The following is a 20639-nucleotide window of genomic DNA, read 5'->3' as shown; positions in this document are numbered from 1 at the left end:
AAATCCTTTCTTCTGGAACTCTTTGGGCAGAGAAGGCCACCGGCCGTTTCCCTCCCACCCTCTCTGCTTTCCCTTTCCTGCCTCCTCCGTCTAACGTCGCATTTCAGCTTTTGACTTGGCGCGCAGAGCTGGCGCGACCGCAGAGCGGCCTGGCTGGGCAGCGGTCTGCGAGGCTGGGGGATCGACCCGGCGCGAGGGTGCCGGGTGCAGGGCAGCGCGACGCGGGCTCGACCACACCAGCCGCCGCTGGGAGCCGGCGCTGTGTCTGCTCCTGGGCTGTCTGCCTTCGAAGCTCGGTTGGAAACCCCCCGAGGCATAATAGGCGCTCAATAAATGTGCAATAGGTGAACAAGTGGTGGCTTGCAGGCGTCTGCGGGGAGACAGCAGGTTCTGGGCTGGGCAGGGAATTATTGGATCAATGGGCATCTTACAGGAAAGACTCTCAGCTCCCTGCCGCCTAGGACTGTCCAGCCCATCTATGCCCTCTCCCTAGCCTGTGCCCCAAAGCTGCAGCTGCCACTCTAGGGGTGGGGTATGAGGGGGAGGGGGAGGCGAAGCACTGCGGCCTGAATTGCAGGTGGGGGGAGGGGAGGCGGAGCTTCTTTGTTGCAGAAGGTGCCAGGAGGGGGCAGGGCCAGTGGAGAGGTGGGAGGTGGGAGAGGCCCCAGCCAGGGGCTGGGACAGGTGGCTGGGTCCTTGGAGAGCAATAAGTCCCACTTGGGCGCTGTGGGGAGGCCCTTCCTAACTCCCAAACACCATCTGCGAGGGCTGGGGGTGGGGGCAGAGTAGCGTGTGCAGAGGCCTGTTCCTGGGGAGAGGCCCTGTGACCAGCGGTCTCCTCCCTGAGGAGCTGGTGGTACAATGCCCCTCTGGGCCCACAGGGTCTCCCGCCACTGCTGCTGACCCAGATGAACAATTGCAGCAGGTCTGAGCCCCAGGCATCTACTTTCCCCCACCCCAGAAGCCACCAGACGTTCTGCAGCCCCCAGTCCTGGCTCACAGGGAAGCTGAGCCGGAGACAAAGCCAGCCCCTCTGATGAGGGTGGAAGAGGCTGCTGGCCACTGTCCCTCTTGCAGCCTGGCTGGCAGCCAGTCTGGCAGTGGCTCTGACATCCACAGACAGCCTGGGTTTCCCCAGAGGCTTGTCTCTGGCCAGTGGGACCCCTCTGTCAGGCCTGGGCTTTTCTCTCCACTGTCCCAGAATGAGGATCTCAGCCCTCATCGTCCCCCCAGGGTTCCTCCCACCCTTAGGGTGGGGTGTTGGGGGTTGGGGTTGGGAACCAGAAGGACCTTGAAGAGGGTGGTTGGGACGTTTCAGGTTCTAAGCTTGACCCACAGAGCAGAGCGTGAGCCCTGTCAGGTTCAGATCCGTCACCTTGTAAAGGACACAATTCCCATTCTCTTTATCAGGAAGCTGAAGGGCAGGGGCCCTGTGGCAGAGAGAGAGCTCCTTAGCCCTCTCTGCTCAGTCCTCCAGTGCCCGCATCCCTGTGCATCTGTGGCTGTCACATGCAGATGTGTGGCCAGGAGAAGGTGTCCACAAGCCAGTGTCAGTTCCTCCAGGAGCCAAGCCAGGTGCCCCATCACCCCGTCTTCCCGTTCCTACCCTCCATGGTGAGGCCCTCCTGCTCCCTCCTCTGGTCCTTCAGTTTCCCCGAGGAGGCTTCCGTGTCTTCCTGCCCCTCCTCTCCCAAACAGCGCAATGCTTCTGCCTCTCCATCCTCTTCCTCTTGCTCCTTGCTCATCTCTGGCCGTGTCCAGGGTAGCACCCACGTGGCCTCCTCCACCAGCTGCAGGCCTGGCCTCCCATCTGAAATGGGGCATTCAGGCGTCCATGCTGCCCCTGCACGGAACTTGTTCCCTGCCCCTCCCTGAGATGCTTGGCCTCCTCTGTCAAAGACCTGAAAGTAGGAGGGGAGGAGGTTTCTCTGACCAGAGCTGTTCCTGGACCCTCTTTGGTGGTGTCACACCCAGGCACAGCTACTCCATCCCCAGCTAGTCCCCAGGCCACCCAGCTGGGCTTCTGCCTCAGTTTCCCTGCCCAAACGTGCTGTGATGTAGGGCAGTGGGCTCCAGGTTGCGACCAGCCCCTTCCCATGATTAAACCCTACTCCCTGCCCCTGCAGAGGGGTCCTCAACAGCTAACCAAGCCCCCGAACCCCAAGGAACCACCCCATCCCACCCTCCAGCTTCCATGTCCTCCCTGCCAGCTGGGCCCATGGCAGAGTTGCAACTAGAAACTTGCAGACCCAGGGAGCTTTGGGATCAGAATCTGGCCTGGTGCGGGGGATGCTGGCCTCATGTCTTAGCATAGCTCAGGCCCACGGGGGTGGCCGCCTTCCTCAACACGGGCCGGAGACACTCCAATTTGTGCAGCTCTCGACTTGGGCCTGATAGCACTTCAGGCTCATCAAATCCAACAGCTTCAGAGCGCTGAGTAACAGGCGTCTGGCAGATGAGGAAACACGAGCCCAAGCCATGCAGCCAGAAATGGAGCAGTTTGGATTCAAAATTAGACGTGACCGAATCCTGGGTTCCTTCTACTCGAGTAGATGCTGCTTTGGGGATGACCCTTCAACTGGTGGTTACTTGGCTTCCCTACCCGGGGAGCATCCAGGGCCTCTGCTGTCAGACCCGGGGCCTTGCCTGCCTGATGGGCTTCAGGGAGTAGGTGACCCAGACCCCCCGTGCAGCACGTGGCACAGCCCCAAGAGCAGTAAAGGCCTGGCTGTGGGCCCAGGACCCTGCTGGGTGGTCCCCCACGGGCTGCGAAGGCTGAGCTGCCCCCCTCCAGACCCCTCCCGCCAGCGCATTCTTGGCTCCCCGGCCCCTCCCCTGGCTCCCGGGCCTCCCAGCCCCCTTCCCCGCTGGCCCAGCCCGCGTCTCAATCTGCTTCTGATTCCAGCTCTGCGATGAGGCCCCCTCCCCTCCCCTCCCCTCCCTCCTTCCCGACCCGAGCAGCCCCGCCCCCGGCTGGGCCCGGGCTTGCGCCTGCTGCGCCCCCCACCCCCTCCTGGCACAGCTCGTCCGCCCTCGCTGCAGCCGGGAGGAGGCGGCGGCCCGTGCACCGCAGGCCCCGCCCGCCCACGGCCCTTCCCGGGAGGCTGGGAGACCTGCTCCGCCCGGCCCTCGGTGGGTGAGTGCGAGCGGCGGGTGGGGCCTCCGCGGGCGGAGGCACCGGGAACGGGGGCGACGCCTGTCATCGCTCTAGGCCCAGCGGGAGGACGCGCCAACATCCCCGCTGCTGTGCTGGGCCCGGGGCGTGCCCGCCGCTGCTCCCACCTCTGGGCCCGGCTGAGGCCGCCCTGGGGCCCTCTTCCTCGGCATTGAGGGGCCTGGTGGGCAGAGCCGCGGAGGGGGCTTCTTTTCCCCAAGGGCAGCGTCTTGGGGCCCGGCCGCTGGCTGACCCGCAGCGGCTCCGGCCATGCCTGGCTGGCCCTGGGGGCTGCTGCTGACGGCAGGCACGCTCTTCGCCGCCCTGAGCCCTGGGCCGCCGGCGCCCGCCGACCCCTGCCAGGATGAGGGGGGCGCGCCCCGCAGCTGCGTGCCAGGCCTGGTGAACGCCGCCCTGGGCCGCGAGGTGCTGGCTTCCAGCACGTGCGGGCGGCCGGCCACTCGGGCCTGCGACGCCTCCGACCCGCGACGGGCACATCCCCCCGCCCTCCTGACTTCCCCAGGGGGCACGGCCAGCCCTCTGTGCTGGCGCTCGGAGTCGCTGCCTCGGGCACCCCTCAACGTGACTCTCACGGTGCCCCTGGGCAAGGCTTTTGAGCTGGTCTTCGTGAGCCTGCGCTTCTGCTCAGCTCCCCCAGCCTCCGTGGCCCTGCTCAAGTCTCAGGACCATGGCCGCAGCTGGGCCCCGCTGGGCTTCTTCTCCTCCCACTGTGACCTGGACTATGGCCGTCTGCCGGCCCCTGCCGACGGCCCAGCTGGCCCAGGACCCGAGGCCCTGTGCTTCCCCGCACCCCAAGCCCAGCCTGATGGCAGCGGCCTTCTGGCCTTCAGCATGCAGGACAGCAGCCCCCCAGGCCTGGACCTGGACAGCAGCCCAGTGCTCCAAGACTGGGTGACCGCCACCGACGTCCGTGTAGTGCTCACAAGACCTAGCGCGGCGGGTGACCCCAGGGACACGGAGGCCGTCGTCCCTTACTCCTACGCAGCCACCGACCTCCAGGTGGGCGGGCGCTGCAAGTGCAATGGACATGCCTCACGGTGCCTGCTGGACACACAGGGCCACCTGATCTGCGACTGTCGGCACGGCACCGAGGGCCCTGACTGCGGACGCTGCAAGCCCTTCTACTGCGACAGGCCATGGCAGCGGGCCACTGCCCGGGAATCCCACGCCTGCCTCGGTGAGGCCTTGGAGGGTGGCCTGGGGACGTTGGACCCAACCAGCCTGCCCCTGACCCATCCCTCCCTGCAGCTTGCTCCTGCAACGGCCATGCCCGCCGCTGCCGCTTCAACATGGAGCTGTACCGACTGTCCGGCCGCCGCAGCGGGGGCGTCTGTCTCAACTGCCGGCACAACACTGCCGGCCGCCACTGCCACTACTGCCGGGAGGGCTTCTATCGAGACCCTGGCCGTGCCCTGAGTGACCGTCGGGCTTGCAGGGGTGAGCCCACCACCGGCCACCTGCAGGCCCTCACCCTCTGACTTCCCAGATCCCCAGACAGGCTTCTGACCAGGCCCTTCCCACCTCTGTCCTCAGCCTGCGACTGTCACCCCGTTGGTGCTGCTGGCAAGACCTGCAACCAGACCACAGGCCAGTGTCCCTGCAAGGATGGTGTCACTGGCCTCACCTGCAACCGATGCGCACCTGGCTTCCAGCAAAGCCGCTCCCCAGTGGCGCCCTGTGTTAGTGAGTGACCCTGCCCCGCCTCAGCCACCAAGCCAAGGCCACCCAGCTCCCTGCTGTTGTCCCATCTGTTCCCTGAGCCTTGCAAATCTCTCTGCCCCTCCATCGCAGGCCGTTCTCCCTCCCTCTCTGCAGAGACCCCTATCCCTGGACCCACTGAGGACAGCAGCCCTGTGCAGCCCCAGGGTGAGTGGACACAGGACAGGGCCCCAGACTGGCATGACTTTGGGGGAGGGGGCTCTGGGAGGAGAGGATGGGGAAAGGGAGTCTGTGCCAGCCTCCCACCTTCTACCCAGACTGTGACTCGCACTGCAAACCTGCCCGTGGCAGCTACCGCATCAGCCTAAAGAAGTTCTGCAAGAAGGACTATGGTAGGTGCCCTCAGGCCTCCAGCGGACCTTCCCACCTTCCTCCTCTCCCCACCTTCCCTCCTCCGCCAGCTTACCCTTGGAATGCCTTGACCCTTGCTGGGCCCCAAGGCCCATCCTCATCCCTCAGGTCCTCTACGGGCAGCGGCCCCGCCCCTTCAGCCCCCACTGTCCTCCTGGTGTCCTCCCCGTGCCTCCCCCTACTGCGGGCAGGCCGCCCCCTCCTGACCCCGCCCCCTCTCGCTCTCCCCGCAGCGGTGCAGGTGGCGGTGGGCGCGCGCGGCGAGGCGCGCGGCGCGTGGACACGCTTCCCGGTGGCGGTGCTCGCCGTGTTCCGGAGCGGAGAGGAGCGCGCGCGGCGCGGGAGTAGCGCGCTTTGGGTGCCCGCCGGGGATGCGGCCTGCGGCTGCCCGCGCCTGCTCCCCGGCCGCCGCTACCTCCTGCTGGGGGGAGGGCCTGGAGCCGCGGCTGGGGGCGCGGGGGGCCGGGGGCCTGGGCTCATCGCCGCCCGCGGAAGCCTCGTGCTGCCCTGGAGGGACGCGTGGACGCGGCGCCTGCGGAGGCTGCAGCGACGCGAGCGGCGGGGACGCTGCAACGCCGCCTGAGCCCACAGGCTGGGCGGGGCGGGCGCTGCTCCCACATCCAGGCGCACGTTCACCCTGTGCCTTCGCCTGCCAAGGAGTCCTTGCTCGTGTCGCGCGTGTCGCCACCTGGGCCGCCGCCCCGTCCCCGCCGGCAGCTCCCTCGGTACCTCCCGTCTGGCCCTGGGGGGATGTGACCGGCGCAGCGACAGCCCGCCCCGCACAGGGGCGGGTGATATGGCACACCCAGAGGACCCCAAGGTCTCCCGCCCCCTGGCTGTCGGCCATGTCCCAGGGGCACTGGGATACCCGGAAGGCTGTGAATCCTTCGTGATGCCGGGCCCTCTCGGGGATCTCAGATCATCCCCGGGGCCGCTGTGATGCACCCCCACCCGTGCGGCGACCCGCCAGGGAGCGCGCTGACCTCCCCAAAGACTGTGGCCACCGCAGGCGCCTTGGACCCCCACGGGGTGACAGGGCGTCCCCTGCCTCCTGCAGCCCCGCGAGAGCGGCGGCCTTGGCCCCTGCAGGCTGGGCGTCCGGGTCCGGGTGCCCCGCGGCGTCTGCTGCCGGGTCCCGCATCTTTCTTGGCCGCCTGTGTCCCCGTCGGCGGGCTCCGTCCGGCCGTCCCTCTCTCTGGCGCGTCTCTGACCCTCGGCGCCACGGTTCCTCAGCTCAGGGCCGGTCCCAGAACCTCCTTCCAGCCCTTCTCCCCCGACTCGGGAAGGGACGTCGCGCCCACGCGGTTCCAGATCCACGCGTGACCCGGCCGGGCGGCGACTCCGACAGGCGGCTGTCCGGGCCCCCGATGCCCTCGGCAGGACCGTGCCACCCCCCGCCCCCCTTGGCTTGTCCTCCCGGGACCGCACTGCCGTTGCCTCCCCTCCGCGCGGGACCGGTTCCCGGCCGGCCCCTGCTTCCGCCGCTGCGGCCGCCGACCGTCAGCGCGCATGCCCAGAGCCGGGCAGGCCGGAGCCCCGCGGGCGCCCCGGGGTGGGCACAGAGCGAGAGCTCGGCGGGGGCGGGGCCGAGCATGCGCGTGCGCAGAAAGGCCGCCGCGGTGAGCTGAGTAGAAAGCGGCGCGCGGAGGTGGGTGAGCTCCGGGCGTGCGGGGGGCGCGCGGCGGGCGCGCGGCGGGGTGGCGGGTGGCCGGGCCGGGTCCCCGCTGTCACCGCGGTCGGCGCGTGCTGGGGGCGGGAGCGTGGGGGCCGGGCTGCGGGCCCCATCCGAGGCGGGGATCCCCGGCCACGCGCGGGTTGGGGGCTCCAGAGCCAGGCGCTGCAGCTGCGGCTTGGCCTAGGGGCGGGGGCGCAGGAGCAGGACCCCCTGGGCGCGAGGCCCGATCCCCGCCCGCTCGCTGGCCCGCGGCCCGGCCCAGGGCATGGTGTCGTCTGGTAGAGTGACTGTGTCACTGTCTCCTTGGGGCGCTTTCCGTCTCCGCAGGGTCGGAAATCCTCTTCGGGGCTCGGTGAGATTGCAACAGATTCTGATACGTCCTGCCCTGTGGACCTGCAGCGGCCCCGGGCCCTGCCCCGCCCCGCCCAGGGATGACACACGCCCCCACCGACCACCCGCTTGGGGGTCCGCCAACCCCCGGCCCTGTCCAGTGGGGGGCCCCTCTGGGTGCGCCGTGCCAGGCGCCGCTGTCCTTCGGGCCCTGGGAGGTGGAAGCCAGGGACTCCCAGCCCTGAGCCAGCACAGCGGAGGGGAGAGCCGGCCCCACCTGGGCTGGGCTGCACCTGTTCCCGCCCCCTCCAGGCGGGAGTCCCCGCGGCCTCGCCACCGGCTTTCTTTGATGGCCGTGCCCCGCAGGGAAACGCGCTGTGGCCCCCCGGGTTACTGCTTGCGGGGGTGATATTAAAGGCCAAAGGTTGTCTAAAAGCCACCTGGGTGGTATGGAGGTGGACTGTTAGGTTGGTGGCTGTGGTTGTGAAGCCAATGTCACTGTGTTTCCCCAGCAGCTTATTCCTGAAAGGGGGCGTCAGCCTGGCCTTCCAGTGCCGACAGAAGCACTAGCGGGTGATTGTTCCCTGTTTTGCTGTGTTTGCTCTGGAGTCACCAGGTGACTTCCAGGCAGTGTGCAGAAGGAACCGTCCCATTATTTGGCACGTGGGCCGTTTCCTCCACCCGAGGTCCAGGGCTCCGTCTTCACAGTCTGTCCTCAGCACATAGTAGGCACCTGTAGATGGCACATGTGGCGTTTCCTCCGCCCAAGGGCCAGGGCTCTCTCCTCAGCACACAGTAGGCACCTGTAAATGTTTGCTCAGTTGCGGCAAAGACAAGCAATCAGGTTCTTTCCATTTTAAGGAACACACACTGGGGAAAAAAACCAATCCAGATTAGAGAAGATCAGAAAATCTTATGAAGATTTTGCAGTTACTGTTCCTAGCCTGTGGCATGACCCCTGCGTGCACCGCCTTTTATTCTGAGGGTTGATCCCCATCTAATCTGAACACTCAGATAAAGGTTTTACATGGAGTACTTCTTGGGGAGTGCTTGCTCTACTTAGAAGCCTGTCTTTCCCTGTGAAGAGGGCTGGAGCCACGCTGTTCATCTTTGCTTCCCCCCGGCCTGGCCAGGGCTGGACCAGAGGTTTCTCTACATGATGGCTGAAGTGGATCAAGGTCCTTTTGTCAGAGTGATAGATGTGAACTGTTGCAGCGGCTTTCCACTGGGTTGAGGGTGACCTTCCGAGAAGCAGAAGTAATCTAGGCAGGGTTTTCATAACAACAATAAATTTGGCCCCCCAGGGTCTGTAAAGCCACCTGTAGGGGAGCCTTGCTAGCTCTCGCTGACCACACCTGCCAGGTCTGTCCAGCAGGCTCGAGTGACCTTGGGCATGCAGTGTTGCTCTTAATTATCTACCGATTGAGCCAAGCGCAGAAAACATATTAAATGTTTGCCTTTAGATGGTTTCTGGTTTAAAGTACATAAGGACGATGAAGCAGTTACAAAAAAAGCACGTAACATTTACCCTGTTCAATGTTTTACCTGTCTGAGCATACCTTTTCTGTTATGACAACTCTGTAAATGGAAGAAAGAAGTCCTTTTCAACTCAAAGCAGCAATTTCAGTGACTGTTTCAAACACTGCCTTTCAATTGGAGATAAAATCAAAGAAACAAAACCTCAGGCTTTTTACTGACGACCAACTTGAATTCATTATTCAGTGATTTTCTGTATCCTTTCAACATGCGTTTAGTAAGCGAGGTGCGGTGGCTCACGCCTGCAATCCCAACACTTTGGGAGGCTGAGGTGGAAGGATCGCATGAGCCCAGGAGTTCGAGACCACCCTGGGCAACACAGGGAGGTCTCGTCTCTATATAAAATTAGCCAAGTATGGTGGCATGTGCCTGTGGTCCCAGCTACTCGGGAAGCTGAGGCAGAAGGATCACTTGAGCCTGGGAGCTCAAGACCGCAGTGAGCTGTGATTGTGCCACTGCACTCAAGCCCTGTCTCTGAAAAACAAAACAACAAAAATGCATTTATTGAATTCACACTTCATAGGAGGCACCATGCCGTGCGTTCTGTGGATTCGGTGTTGAGTAAGACTTGGTCTCTGCCCTTGAGCTTATAGTGCAGTGAGGAGACAGGAGAATAAACACATGGTAGAAGCTCTCACAGAGGTGGACAGAGCCTTCTGTGGGTGCAAAGGCATGGCATCCAGCTGAATTGTGGTGGGAGTGGGGCTCTGAGATGGACTTGAGCTTCATTTTGAAGGATGATCAGGAGCCGCAAGAACAACTGAGGGAAAGCGCCTTCCCCCAGAGGGACAGTGGATATAAAGTGATGGGCGTGGTTCCTGCCCACCAGCTCTTGGGAGAAGGGCAGTGGTGGCCCTGGGGCAGATGGGGTGAAGTGAGTGAGCTAGGCTGACAGCAGACTGGGAAAAGCCTTGAGTTCTACCTGGGAGTTTGAATTCACCCTGAGTGGTACGAAGCCTCTGAAGATCTTGGGTTTGTGAGTGACTTGATCAGAGGTGGCCAGGGAGGTGAAGGGCCACACAGAGGCCAAGGCCGGTTGAGGGACTGTCATGGCACACCCAGAGACATCAGGACAGAAAAGAGCAAGACTCAGCCAGGCCCGGGAGCTCACACTTTCAAGCCCAGCATTTTGGGAGGCCGAAGTGGGAGGATCGCTTGAGCCCAGGAGTTGCACGCTGCAGTGAGCTATGATTGTTCCACTGCACTCCAGCCTGGTCAACTCTGTTTCAAAAGAAAAAAGAGAGCAAGGCCGGGCGCGGTGGCTCATGCCTGTAATCCCAGCACTTTGAGAGGCCGAGGCTGAGGTGGATCATGAGGTCAGGAGATCGAGACCATCCTGGCTAACATGGTGAAACCCCGCCTTTACTAAAAATACAAAAAATTAGCTGGGCATGGTGGCGGGCGCCTGTAGTCCCAGCAACACGGGAGGCTGAGGCAGGAGAATGGCGTGAACCCGGGAGGCGGAGCTTGCAGTGAGCCGAGATTGTGCCACTGCACTCCAGCCTGGGTGACAGAGCAAGACTCCGTCTCAAAAAAAGAAAAAAGAGAGCAAGACACTGAGACAAGTGACTGCAGGATGGGAAGAGCCAGGGAGGAAGGAGGGGCTGTTCCAAGATTGAGCGGGCAGTGCCACACCCCATGCAGAATGTGGAGGGAGGGGGTGGGCTGGCACCATGTGGAGATGGCGATGAGGTTACTGTGAGACGTCTGGGCAGTAAGCATGTGTTTTGGCCTGGAGCCAAGGACAGTGTACTAGACAGAGCATTTTAGGGATGCTGTGTACCATCCAAGCTGGGGATTGGGTTGGGTCTTCCCAGGAGAATGTGTAGAGTGAGAAAAACAAGACAGAACCCTGAACCCTGTGGACTCCTAATACAGTCTTAAAGTCAATAAGGTAACAGGCCAGTCAGTAACCCGTTGCCTTTTGGGGGAATGGGGCAGGGTAGTGGGCTTTTAATTTTCTTGTTTTTTTTTGAGACGGGGTCTTGCTCTTTCTCCTAGGCCGGAGTGCAGTGTCAGGATCAATGGCTCACTGTAGCCTCGACCTTCTGGGCTCAAGCGATCCCCTTACCTCAGCCTCCCAAATAGCTGGGACTATAGACTTTTTTATTTTCTTTTTCTTTTCTTTTTTTTTTTTTTTCGAGACAGGGTCTCACTCCCATTGCCCAGGCTAGAGTACAGTGGAGGGATCATGAGATCATGGCTCACTGCAGCCTCGACCTCTCGGACTCAAGCAGTCTTCCCACCTGAGCCTCCTGAGTAGCTATAGGGACTATAGGCGCACACCACCGTGCCCAGCTAATTTTTGCATTTTTTATAGAGACAGGGTCTCACTTTGTTGCCCAGGCTGGTCTCAAATTCCTGGACTCAAGCAGTTCTCCCACTTTGCTCTCCCAAAGGCTGGGATTACAGGCGTGAGCCACAGTGCCTGGCCTGGGCTTTTAATTTGTGTGTTGGAGTGAAGGATGGAGTGTGGGACGGGGGGGATGCCAGTGTCCTTGTCTCACGTGTCTATTTGCCTTTTGGGGAACCTTCAGCTTCGGCGTCACTCTTCTCAAAGGACCTAGTTCACCTGCAGTCCGAGGGTTGCTCCTCTCAGACGTTCCCACAGATAGGGCTCTGGGAAAAGCCTTCTCAGACCCAGAGACCCAAGGCTGCAGAGCCCTCAGGGGCACCTCACTCTCCTTCCAGGACCCTGTTTCTGTGTGGTCCATCAGCACTGGCAGCAGGTACAACTTTGGAAAAAATCTACTAAGAACAGAGGCGGCGCGTGTGATGCGTCCCCCACCCCCCAAGTCCTCCACCCTGAGGGGCCGAATGGGTGAGGCCGGGGAAAGGCTGTGCTGCAGAATCAGCCCCTATCTGCCTACGGCCGGCTCGTGGCCCCCCAGGGCTGGCTGAGCCTCTGGATAAGGTTGTGAGCTGTTATCTACACCCTCCAACAGAACCTGCTCACGGGCACAGGCTGCACGGCCTCCGAGGACTGTGTGTATGCAGCCATGGCTTCCTGCAACCGTCCCCAGTGTGCTCTCTTCTTTCTTTCTTTTCTCTTTTTGTTAATTGTTTTTTTTTTTTTTCTTTTGAGACGGAGTTTCGCTCTTGTCGCCCAGGCTGGAGTGCAGTGATGCGATCTCGGCTCACCGCAACCTCTGCCTCCTGGGTTCAAGTGATTCTTCTGCCTCATCCTCCCCAGTAGCTGGGATTACAGGTGTGCGCCACCACGCTCAGCTAATTTTGTATTTTTAGTAGAGACGGGGTTTTACCACGTTGGCCAGGCTGCTCTCGAACTCCTGACCTCATGATCCGCCTGCCTCGGCCTCCTAAAGTGCTGAGATTACAGGCGTGAGCCACATGCCTGGCCGTTAATTGTTTTTTTTTAAGAGACTGGGTCTCGCTCTGTTGTCCAGGCTGGAATGCAATGGTGCAGTCACGGCTCACTGCAGCCTCAACCTCCTGGGCTCAAGCCATCCTCCCACCTCAGCCTTCTGAGTGGCTGGGACTACAGGTTCTTGCCACCACACCTTCCTGATTTTTTTTTTTTTTTGTAGAGACAGTAGCTTACTACCTTGCCCAGGCTGGTCTTGAACTCCTGGCTCAAGGGATCGTTTTGCCTCAACCTTCCAAAGTGCTGGGATTACAGGCATGAGCCACTACACCGGCCTGTTCCCTTTTTCTTACAGGTCATTGAGAACACACCACAGGGGACCTGGGAATCTACTGAGGATACAGATTTCCCACAGTCCGGAACTGTGTGTCTGCCTGATTGTTACACAATTTTAATTGGGTGCCACACACTGAGAGAGATTGTTTACTGGTGGGCCATTCTGTTTCCAGTAAAAGCCCTTCCACTCACTGTGGCATGCTAAATGGAGCTCATCACATGGTCCCTTCAGCCTTTCCTTGAATCATTTCCACCCCTTCCCTAATTACCCTCTGTGATCCCTTTCCCGGCAAGGGTCCTTCTAGCCTTCCTACCTTGGTAAACCTGTGGCCTTAGGATCGAGGTGTGGACATTAACTTTTCTGCTCTGGCGGCTTCCTGGGCTGTCCCCTCCCTGTTCCCAGCACTCAGGGGCACTGTCCTTTCCTGGCAGCCTAGTAAATCCCAGGCCTCTATTTTGGGCCCTTTGGCTTCTTGGTGCCTGTTATGCTGAACCGTAGAACTGTCTTAATCAGAGCCCCAAAGGACACTCACCGGCCCACGCTCTCATGGAGCTGGGTAGCTGTGACCAGGCTTGCCCTGTGGGGCCCTGTCCTTTGACCACACTGTCTCTGTCACTTCTGAGGCTAAGGCCTCCTCACACTGCAAGACCCAGCTGAGGCAGGCGTTGGTGCTGGGAAAGCACCCTCTCACAGCACCTGCACCTTGAATTGGCATGGTCAGTACACCTGACCTGGGCTGGGGTGGGGCCATGCCTCTGTACTCCTCTGTACTCAGGTACCTGGCACATTGGCATTCAGGAAGCATGTCTTGAATGCCTATTAAAATGATTAGGATCAGGTGTGGTGGCTCATACTTGTAATCCCAACACTTTGAGAGGCCAAGGTGGGAAGATTGCTTGAGGCCAGTAGTTTGAGACCAGCCTGGGCAGCGTAGTAAGACTTTGTCTCTACCAGACATAAAAAGTAAATAAAAATAAAATGATTAAACCCGCACAACTCCACCTCGAGCTGGATCTCTCCTTAGGTCTAAAGACACTTGCTGAGAACCTGATGTGTGCCTGGCCTTCCAAGGCACACCTGTCACTGGCTTGGAACTCGGACCAGTCAAAATTCCTGTGCTGCTGACAGCTGAGCTCTCTTCCTCTGGTTCTCCGCCTGTGTCCTGGGGGGTGTTTTTCCAGACCTGCTGTGGGGAGAACCTTTGGGCTCAGATGGTAAAGATCCTGAATTAGCAGAGTCCTATGCCACCTCCAGCCCCTGCCTTTGGGTGGAGCAGACCAGGCTGGAGAAAGAAAGATGTCTGGCTATGAAAGAGAATAGGGAACTGTCTTGAGTGGCTGGCCAAGGTTGAGGCTCAGCCTGCCCCTGCTCAGGCTCCAAGCAGCAGGTTCAGGAGCCACAGTTAGGCATGTTTGCACTTCCAACCATCACAGGCAGGCAGGCCAACTGGCCCATGGTGTGGTGACTAACACCTCATTAATGGTCATACCCCTTTTGTACCTGGCATGTGCCCTCCATTGTGTGCCTCCAGCAAAGAGCCCACTATCAAGTTCCCCAGTGAGCAGCTACTTGGTAGTCACTGTGGTGTGTTGGTCACCATTAATAAAGATGCCTGTGCCCTGCTTCAGGCTGAGGCAGCACCCCTTACCTTCCTGTCATGTGAAGATGCCTGCAGGAAAGGTCACACCTAGGGTGGGTGGACTAGTAATGCTCCCTGTTGTTATTTGGCCTTGAAAATTAAATTTGTCTTGGGCCCAAGTGGTTTGCGATTTCTCTGAGTCTCTGCCTGTTTTCTTCTCTGTTCCCTCCTTCCCAGGGTACACTGGACATAGTGTGAGACGCTTGGGTGCAGAAGTCACTGTCCGGTAGCAGGGCTGGGTGGATAAGCCAGCACCACGATGGTGGGTGTGCTGGGCGAGGGTGAAGACAGATGTGGACAGGAGGTGTGGAGCTCTGTGAGAGCTTGGCCCTGCCCCGGAGGTCCCATGGAGGCCTGTGAAGGAGGGGCGATTGGACTGAGCAGAAAGCGAAAGGGGACAGATGTGTCCTGCCTCTCTAGACAGTGACTTTCCCACAGTGTAGTGTGGGGACTGCAGTTGGCACTGTGTGGCCAGGGCTCCGGAAGCTGTTGTCCGAGGGGCAGAGAGGGGCTGGGTCCTGAAGGGTGGGGGACACCAGGAGAGGATTTCGGGTGGAGAACGGTGACCGGGTGAAGCCCTGAGTGGGCAGGAGGCTGGGAGTGGGAGCCGAATTGCGCTGGAGTCACATGGAGTGTGAATGTTGTGATTGTCCCGGAGACACCTGGGAAGCAGCTGGAGGGATGGGCCTGGACCTCAAAGAAGGATTCTAGGCTCAGGAGAGGGTGGGCTCCGTTGGAGAGACAGGCACAGGCGCTGGCCGCGGAGAGGTGAGGAGATGCCTGGCAGGAAGGCAGGCGGGATGAGGCCCAAGGCAGCTGGGAGATCTGGCGGCCAGCGCGGCCAGCGGTGGGAGGGCCGGAAGCCGGGTGTCCTCTGCTCTTGCCAGCCACTCGGCTCAGAAGGAAAACGGAGAAGAGGTGGAGCTGGAGTGGAGCCTCAGGCCCTGTGGTTTGCTGTATTTGGGGCCCGCTGTCACAGCACTGGGGAGCCTTGGAGAGAGATGGGGAGCTAGGATCCCCAGAAGGTGAGAGCCAGGACTGAGGGGGGGCCTTGGTCTGTGGTGGGAATGCAGAGAGCTGGGAAGCTTGCGCCTGACAAGCCCCCTTTCTTAGGGCAGAGTGGGTGGGACGGGGCAGCTGTGAGCTGGAGAGGAGAGGGTGTCGGTGAGGTGTGCCGCGAAGGCTGCCAGGTGGCACCGGGGGCTGGGCCACTCGAAACCGCTGAGCAGGCGGCACGACTTCTCCCTCTGCCCGCAGCCGCTCTCGTGCCTCGGGCTGACTTCCTCGTGCAGTGCAATTTATCCATATGGCTGAGACAGGAGCGTGGGGTTGGCGGGCGGGAGTTGGGGCTTGGCAAGATGGTCCAGGCTGAGCTGGCAAAAGAAAAGCCAGAGCGGCTGGTGGATGAGGGGAGTCGCAACTCCGAGTGGGAGGATGGTGCTGAGGTCTGTAGGACAGGGTACGGGCGGGTTTATGAAGGTGCAGCCTGTCGAGTGGGTAGAGGGGTTTTCTGGAATGCCCAGGGACCGGATAAAAAGGTAGAGATGTAAAGGCTTTTAAAGTTCTAGAGGCCACGGAGCTTCCAGCCAGGACTGTGAACTTGGCCCTCAAGGGAGGGCAGCACAGAGAGGAAGGCCCCGAGCCAGAGAGAGAGGAGGTGGGTGGTGATGGGGAGAGCCTGGCTGCTGCTCGGCCCAGAGGAGGGAGGGTACATTCGGGAGAGGACGAAGACTTGGGAGTGGTGTGTTTGCCGTAGACAATTTCCAGAGCAAGAAGGCAGGTTGGGAGCAGGGGCTGGGGGTAAAAGGCAGATAGCAAGGTAAGGAGGCGTGGGTGAAGACTGGCGGCTGTGCTCACCGTGGTTAGTGACACTATCACCATCCAGCCCTGGTGAGGCATGGTCCTATAGCTGAGGGTCTCACCAGGCGGTGGGGGCACAGGTCAGGGGAATGGGAACGCCAGAGGAGCATTCTCAAAATGTGCCTGTGCAGGCATCTCCCACCCCTGACATTCTGCATGGGAGGACCAGCGGGTGCCCACCCTACATGTAGCGGACCCCTGGTGGTCATCCTCCTCTTGGCCTCCCCTCTTCCCCTCACTACCTCACCACCCCCAGTGGATGTTTCTGAAGGCTGTGGCCTCTGCACATGCCCTCCAGGCTGCCACGCCACAGATCTTTCTGGAATAAAAGCTTGATCTCGCCTCTCCACCCCAGTACTCTGGTGGTGCCCTGTCACTATCGGGATGGGGTGGGGAGCAGGCCTTTTTACCCGGTTCCCCACCCCCACTGCTTAGGGCAAGTCTTGTATTTCCCTGCTGCTGAGTGCAGGTCCTCCCCCTGCGCTCCCCGCCCCCCACGCCCTAGCTGCCCTGCCAACCCCAGCACGCTGTAACCGCCTCCTAGAAGGGCTTCCGGAACCCATCCAGCTCCCTGGGGCATGCAACCACCCTGGGGCCTCTCTGCTTCTACATGTGTCTACAAAGCCACTTTCTGACCTCACTGCCAGGTGACCGATTTCTCTCTCAGCTCTGCCTAGCTCAGTGCCAGGCACCTAGGAGGCACTCAGGAGAAGGTTCCAGAAAGAATGGGTACACCTGAGTGCACAGACGAGTCCAGTGTCTCTCTTCCATCATGGTCCACTGTGCCAGCTCCGTTGTTCCAGGGCTGAGGCCTAGGGCGGCAGGGCTATATGGCAGGAGGAGTGTCTGCACTTTGGGCCTCTGCCTGGGATTTGTTTGTGTCTCTGAGGCATCCAGCAGATTCTTGGAGGACAGGATTAAGTGTTCCCTGGCCTTTCCCAGCAGGTAGGTGGGAGGCCTGGGCCCCTCATGAAGAAATCAGACTTGGCGTGGACTTGCAAGGAAGGTCCCCCAGCTGGAGGAGGCGTCATCCCCTCCCTGGGGCTGAATGCTGGGGCCACCTCTCCCTTCATGCCTGCCATCCACACCCCGCTGCAGGTCTGCTTTTAGGCCCCAGTCCCTGCCCCGTCCAGTGTGTTCTTCCAGCCTCCCTCCACCTACTCTCCCAGCACCTCTGTGATGTTGTGAAATATCTATTTGGTCTTTGTCCTTGTTTTGTGACAAGGACAACTCCTGAAATCCTCAGAATCTCTGTGGCACTCTTTCTGTGCGCTGGTGTTGACTGACAGCTTCCGGGTGGCGCTGGTCACTGGAAAGACCAAGGCTGGATTAGCGGGTTAGAACTTTCAGCCCCACCCCCAACTACGGGGAGGGCAGAGGTCCAGAGGTGGAAGGTCAAGTTGACTGCAGTGGGGTAATCAATCATGCCTACTTAACAAAGGCTCCAGGTCAACCCTAGAGGACAGGACTTGGAGAGCTTCTGGACAGCTGAACAGGAGGGGGTGCCCAGAGGGCAGCACCATGCCCCTCTCCCGTACCTTACCCTAAAGGTCTCTTCATCTGTGTCCTTTGTAACAACTTTTATAATAAACTAGTGAATGTAAGTGTTTCCCTGAGTTCTGTGAGCTGCTCCAGCAAATTTACTGAACCCAAAGCAGGGGTTGTGGGAACCCCAACTTGAAGTTGGTTGCTGAGAAGTTCCAGAGGCCTGGACTTCTGACTGGTGTTTGGGGATGTGGGGGGCTTGGGGACTGAGCTCCCGACCTGTGGGATCTGAGCTATCTCCAGGTAGATGTCTCCCAGTGTCGGGACTGAATTGGAGGATGCCCCGCCGGTGCCCGCTGCAGAATGGATTGCTTGCTGCCGGGAGAAACCCCCACATTTTCTGGGTCGCAGATCCTGTGCTGATTGCTTGCTGGCATCAGAGCAGAGGAAAATGTGGTATGAGAGTTTTTCTAAAGAGTCCAGACAGCTTCCAGGCTCTCTCAGCCACACCCACGCGGTCCCTGCCATTCCCACCTGGCCCGCTGCCGCCTGTGCCCCAGCGTTTCTGGGCACTCTGAGCTTCCCTGTTGGGCAGCGAAGCTCTCATCCCTGGATCTTGCAGGTCTTGCGCCCGGGGCCGGAATGCCTGTGCTGCCCTCCCCTGCCTGGCAGGTGTGGTCGGTGCTCAGGAGCGGGCGGGGCCTGCCAGTCTCCCTGGCCCACAGCCAGGTTTCCTCCATATCCGCGCAGCACTTAGCAAGGTCCAGGGGCTTCTGTGGGAAGCGAGAGTGTCTGCCAGGGGAGCCCGCTGAGAGGAGCGTGCATCTCCTATCAGGTGAAGCCCGCAGGGGCCAGAGCACCTCCTTCCTGCGGTCCCTAGCTGCGGGCATTGGGGTTCCCCACCCATGGGGCCCGGCCTCATTTCTTCTTCCACTTCATTCCCGGTCCCACTCCCAGGAAATGGTGAGGGATTGCTCAGACCAGATGGGAAGAACCGAGACCAGCAGCAGCTGACGCCCATGCCCTGTTCTGTGGCCCGTGACTGAGGTCCAGCCACACAGAACCCCGGGTCCTTGTTAGCCACACAGAACCCCGGGTCCTTGTTAGCCACACAGAACCCCGGGTCCTTGTTAGCCACACAGAACCCCGGGTCCTTGTTAGCTTGTTAGCTGCTGGGATGGGGGCTGCTCCTGTGGCCAGGATGGGTGTGGTGGTCAGGCCGGGGCAGGATGGGGCCCAGGCCTGCAACCCCAGCTCTTCAACCTGGAGTCCTAGCGAACACTGACCTACATTGGGACAGGGCTGCCTCTTGCCCAGGGGGCTGCAGTTGGCCCCTTGGTGGGATCTGGGAGTGTGTGGGGGTGCCCTCTGTGCTGTGGGCCTCATCCCCAGGGCTCTACCTCCAGCCTGAGCTGCTCTGGCATTTGCCTAAGAAGCATCTGTATCGAAACTGGCTTTGGAAACTTCACAGTGGAGCTTCCCTGGGCTGGAATTCTCTGTTTGTCGCTTGCCCCCGCCTCCAGCATCCCCAAGTGGCCTGGGCTCGGACTCCCACTGTCAGGCCACAGTCCTGTGGGATCCAACCCTGAGCTGTCTCTGGGGGTCCCCCCATCCTCTCCACCCTCCCAGTCTAGACTCTGCCTTCCTTTCTCCCTGGCTCCTCTGTCCCTTCCTCCTCCAGGGCCACCAGGGGGATTTTTGTAAATGCAGATCTGATCGGGTCACCTGCCTAGACTGTCCTCCTACCCCGTGTGGGGACACCCGCCTCTTAGCACACCCCAGCCCCTCAGCACTGCCAGGGCCGCCCAGCTCGCCTTTGCCCACTCTTGCCTCCACGTCTGAGGGGCACCATCCCCACCCACAGGCTGCCTCCATGCCTTTCCACCCCTTCCACAGCAGCAGGCACAGCCCTGCCTGTAGGGTTCCCCTACTACTTTCCGAGCTGCCGTGGTTGACAGCCTCCTCTCCCTGGCACAGAGGTGGCGCTTCAGTGGAGGTTTGTCATATGACGACCTGCAGGACGAGGGAGCCGCGGTCATATGCTGCCTCCTCCCGTTTGCTGTGACCCGGGACAGGAGCGGTCCCCAGGAAGGGAGGCGCAGTGTCAGGGTTGGCGTTGGCCGTGTTAAAATGTCATCAATGAGGCTAAATGTGTGTTCTGTCTTTGTCACATGAAAGAGAGTTTGTTTTCAAATCCAGTTGTTTGGGAAAATCACATTCCCCTCTGAAGAAGCGAGATGTGCGGAGGCCTCATGACTCAGGCTCTCAGGCCTGGAATTTGGTGTTGGAGTTTGGTGTTTGGGGATGGCAGGTGGTGTTACCAGCGGCAGCCTTGCCCAGGTGGCCTGTGTCTCCAGGACTCTTGGGAGGGCCCTGGTACTAGAAGTGGCCGAGTGCCCTGGAGTCCCAGACCTGGGTGGGTCCTGCCTATGCTTGGGAACCCTCTGGAGCCTCTCTCGGAGGGAGATGGAGCAGCATCAGCAGCCAGCAGCTGTGGGGTTGTGTTCCACCCCGAAGCTGGGGTGAGCTGCTTGTCTGCTGGAGCGAAGGGGCCAGCTGCCCGGCTGGGGCCCCTCCTGCCCCATTCTCCACAGTGAGGATCCACTTCCTCCCACATCCATGCTACCTCCCACCTGCCTCCTGGCTAGAAATTAGCTCAGGGCGCCACACCCTTGATAGGCGGCCTGCCACCCAGCCTTGGCTGCCTCCCTCTTCCTGTGGGCGCCTTCAGGGAACGGTTTGCTGCCGGGGATGGATTTGGGGGTCTCTTTGAGGTCCCGTGGTGTGAGGACATAGGCTGCTGTTGGGTGTTCCTGGCTGAACACCGGTCGTCTGGAAGGAACTGCCCTCCCTGGGAAGGCTGCTGGGGCTGTGGCGGGGTGGGGGTCTGCAAGCCTGTAGCCATTTAAGGGGCCCCTCCTCACATGTGGTAGAGCCAGGACTGTGCCCTGTGGCCAGAGGGCACAGTGGTCACATGTGTCAGCTGACATACCAAGATAACGTTTTCAGGAAATAGAAATCACTTATACTCATTTGCACATAGTTTTTTTTTTTTTTTTTTTGCGGGGGGACAGTCTTGCTCTGTCGCCCAGGCTGGAGTGCAGTGGCGCGATCTCAGCTCACTGCAAACTCCGCCTCCCGGGTTCACGCTATTCTCCTGCCTCAGCCTCTGAGTAGCTGCGACTACAGGCGCCCGCCACCACGCCC

General features: G+C 60.7%; 2 protein-coding genes across 9 annotated transcripts in view; both read left to right on the top strand.

The window, feature by feature from the left end:
• Positions 1 to 3012: 3012 nt before the first annotated feature.
• NTN3 (netrin 3) lies at positions 3013 to 5847 on the top strand. Its single transcript, XM_032144752.2, has 5 exons — positions 3013 to 4352; positions 4424 to 4612; positions 4709 to 4858; positions 4991 to 5041; positions 5152 to 5847. The coding sequence occupies exons 1-5, from the start codon at positions 3425 to 3427 to the stop codon at positions 5826 to 5828; spliced, it is 1995 nt and encodes a 664-aa protein (XP_032000643.1). The 5' UTR covers positions 3013 to 3424; the 3' UTR covers positions 5829 to 5847.
• A 1002-nt stretch (positions 5848 to 6849) lies between these two features.
• The window catches only part of TBC1D24 (TBC1 domain family member 24), a 31761-nt gene continuing 17971 nt past the window's right edge, over positions 6850 to 20639 (top strand). For 4 of the 8 annotated variants that reach the window (XR_009211748.1, XR_009211747.1, XM_032144751.2 and 1 more), the window contains exon 1: positions 6850 to 6893. The gene's annotated coding sequence lies outside the window, so the exon portion shown is untranslated. Of the gene's footprint in view, positions 6894 to 14717; positions 15113 to 20639 lie in introns of those variants that run through there. The other 4 variants (XM_058433833.1, XM_058433831.1, XM_058433832.1 and 1 more) reach the window with 1 other exon arrangement.

The sequence above is a fragment of the Hylobates moloch genome, unplaced genomic scaffold, assembly GCF_009828535.3.
Source record: "Hylobates moloch isolate HMO894 unplaced genomic scaffold, HMol_V3 SCAFFOLD_23, whole genome shotgun sequence".
NCBI classification, from domain to species: Eukaryota; Metazoa; Chordata; class Mammalia; order Primates; family Hylobatidae; genus Hylobates; species Hylobates moloch.
The sequence above is the reverse complement of the archived record's forward strand: the minus strand, read 5'-3'. Positions and strand labels throughout refer to the sequence as shown.

What these genes read in the sequence shown, in the direction of transcription:
- NTN3 (XM_032144752.2), top strand. Translation starts at nt 3,425, where the DNA reads ATGCCTGGCTGGCCCTGGGGGCTGCTGCTGACGGCAGGCACGCTCTTC. An exon ending in TGACCGTCGGGCTTGCAGGG is followed by an intron (nt 4,613 to 4,708) that starts GTGAGCCCACCA and finishes CTCTGTCCTCAG; the next exon opens with CCTGCGACTGTCACCCCGTT. An exon ending in CCCAGTGGCGCCCTGTGTTA is followed by an intron (nt 4,859 to 4,990) that starts GTGAGTGACCCT and finishes CCCTCTCTGCAG; the next exon opens with AGACCCCTATCCCTGGACCC.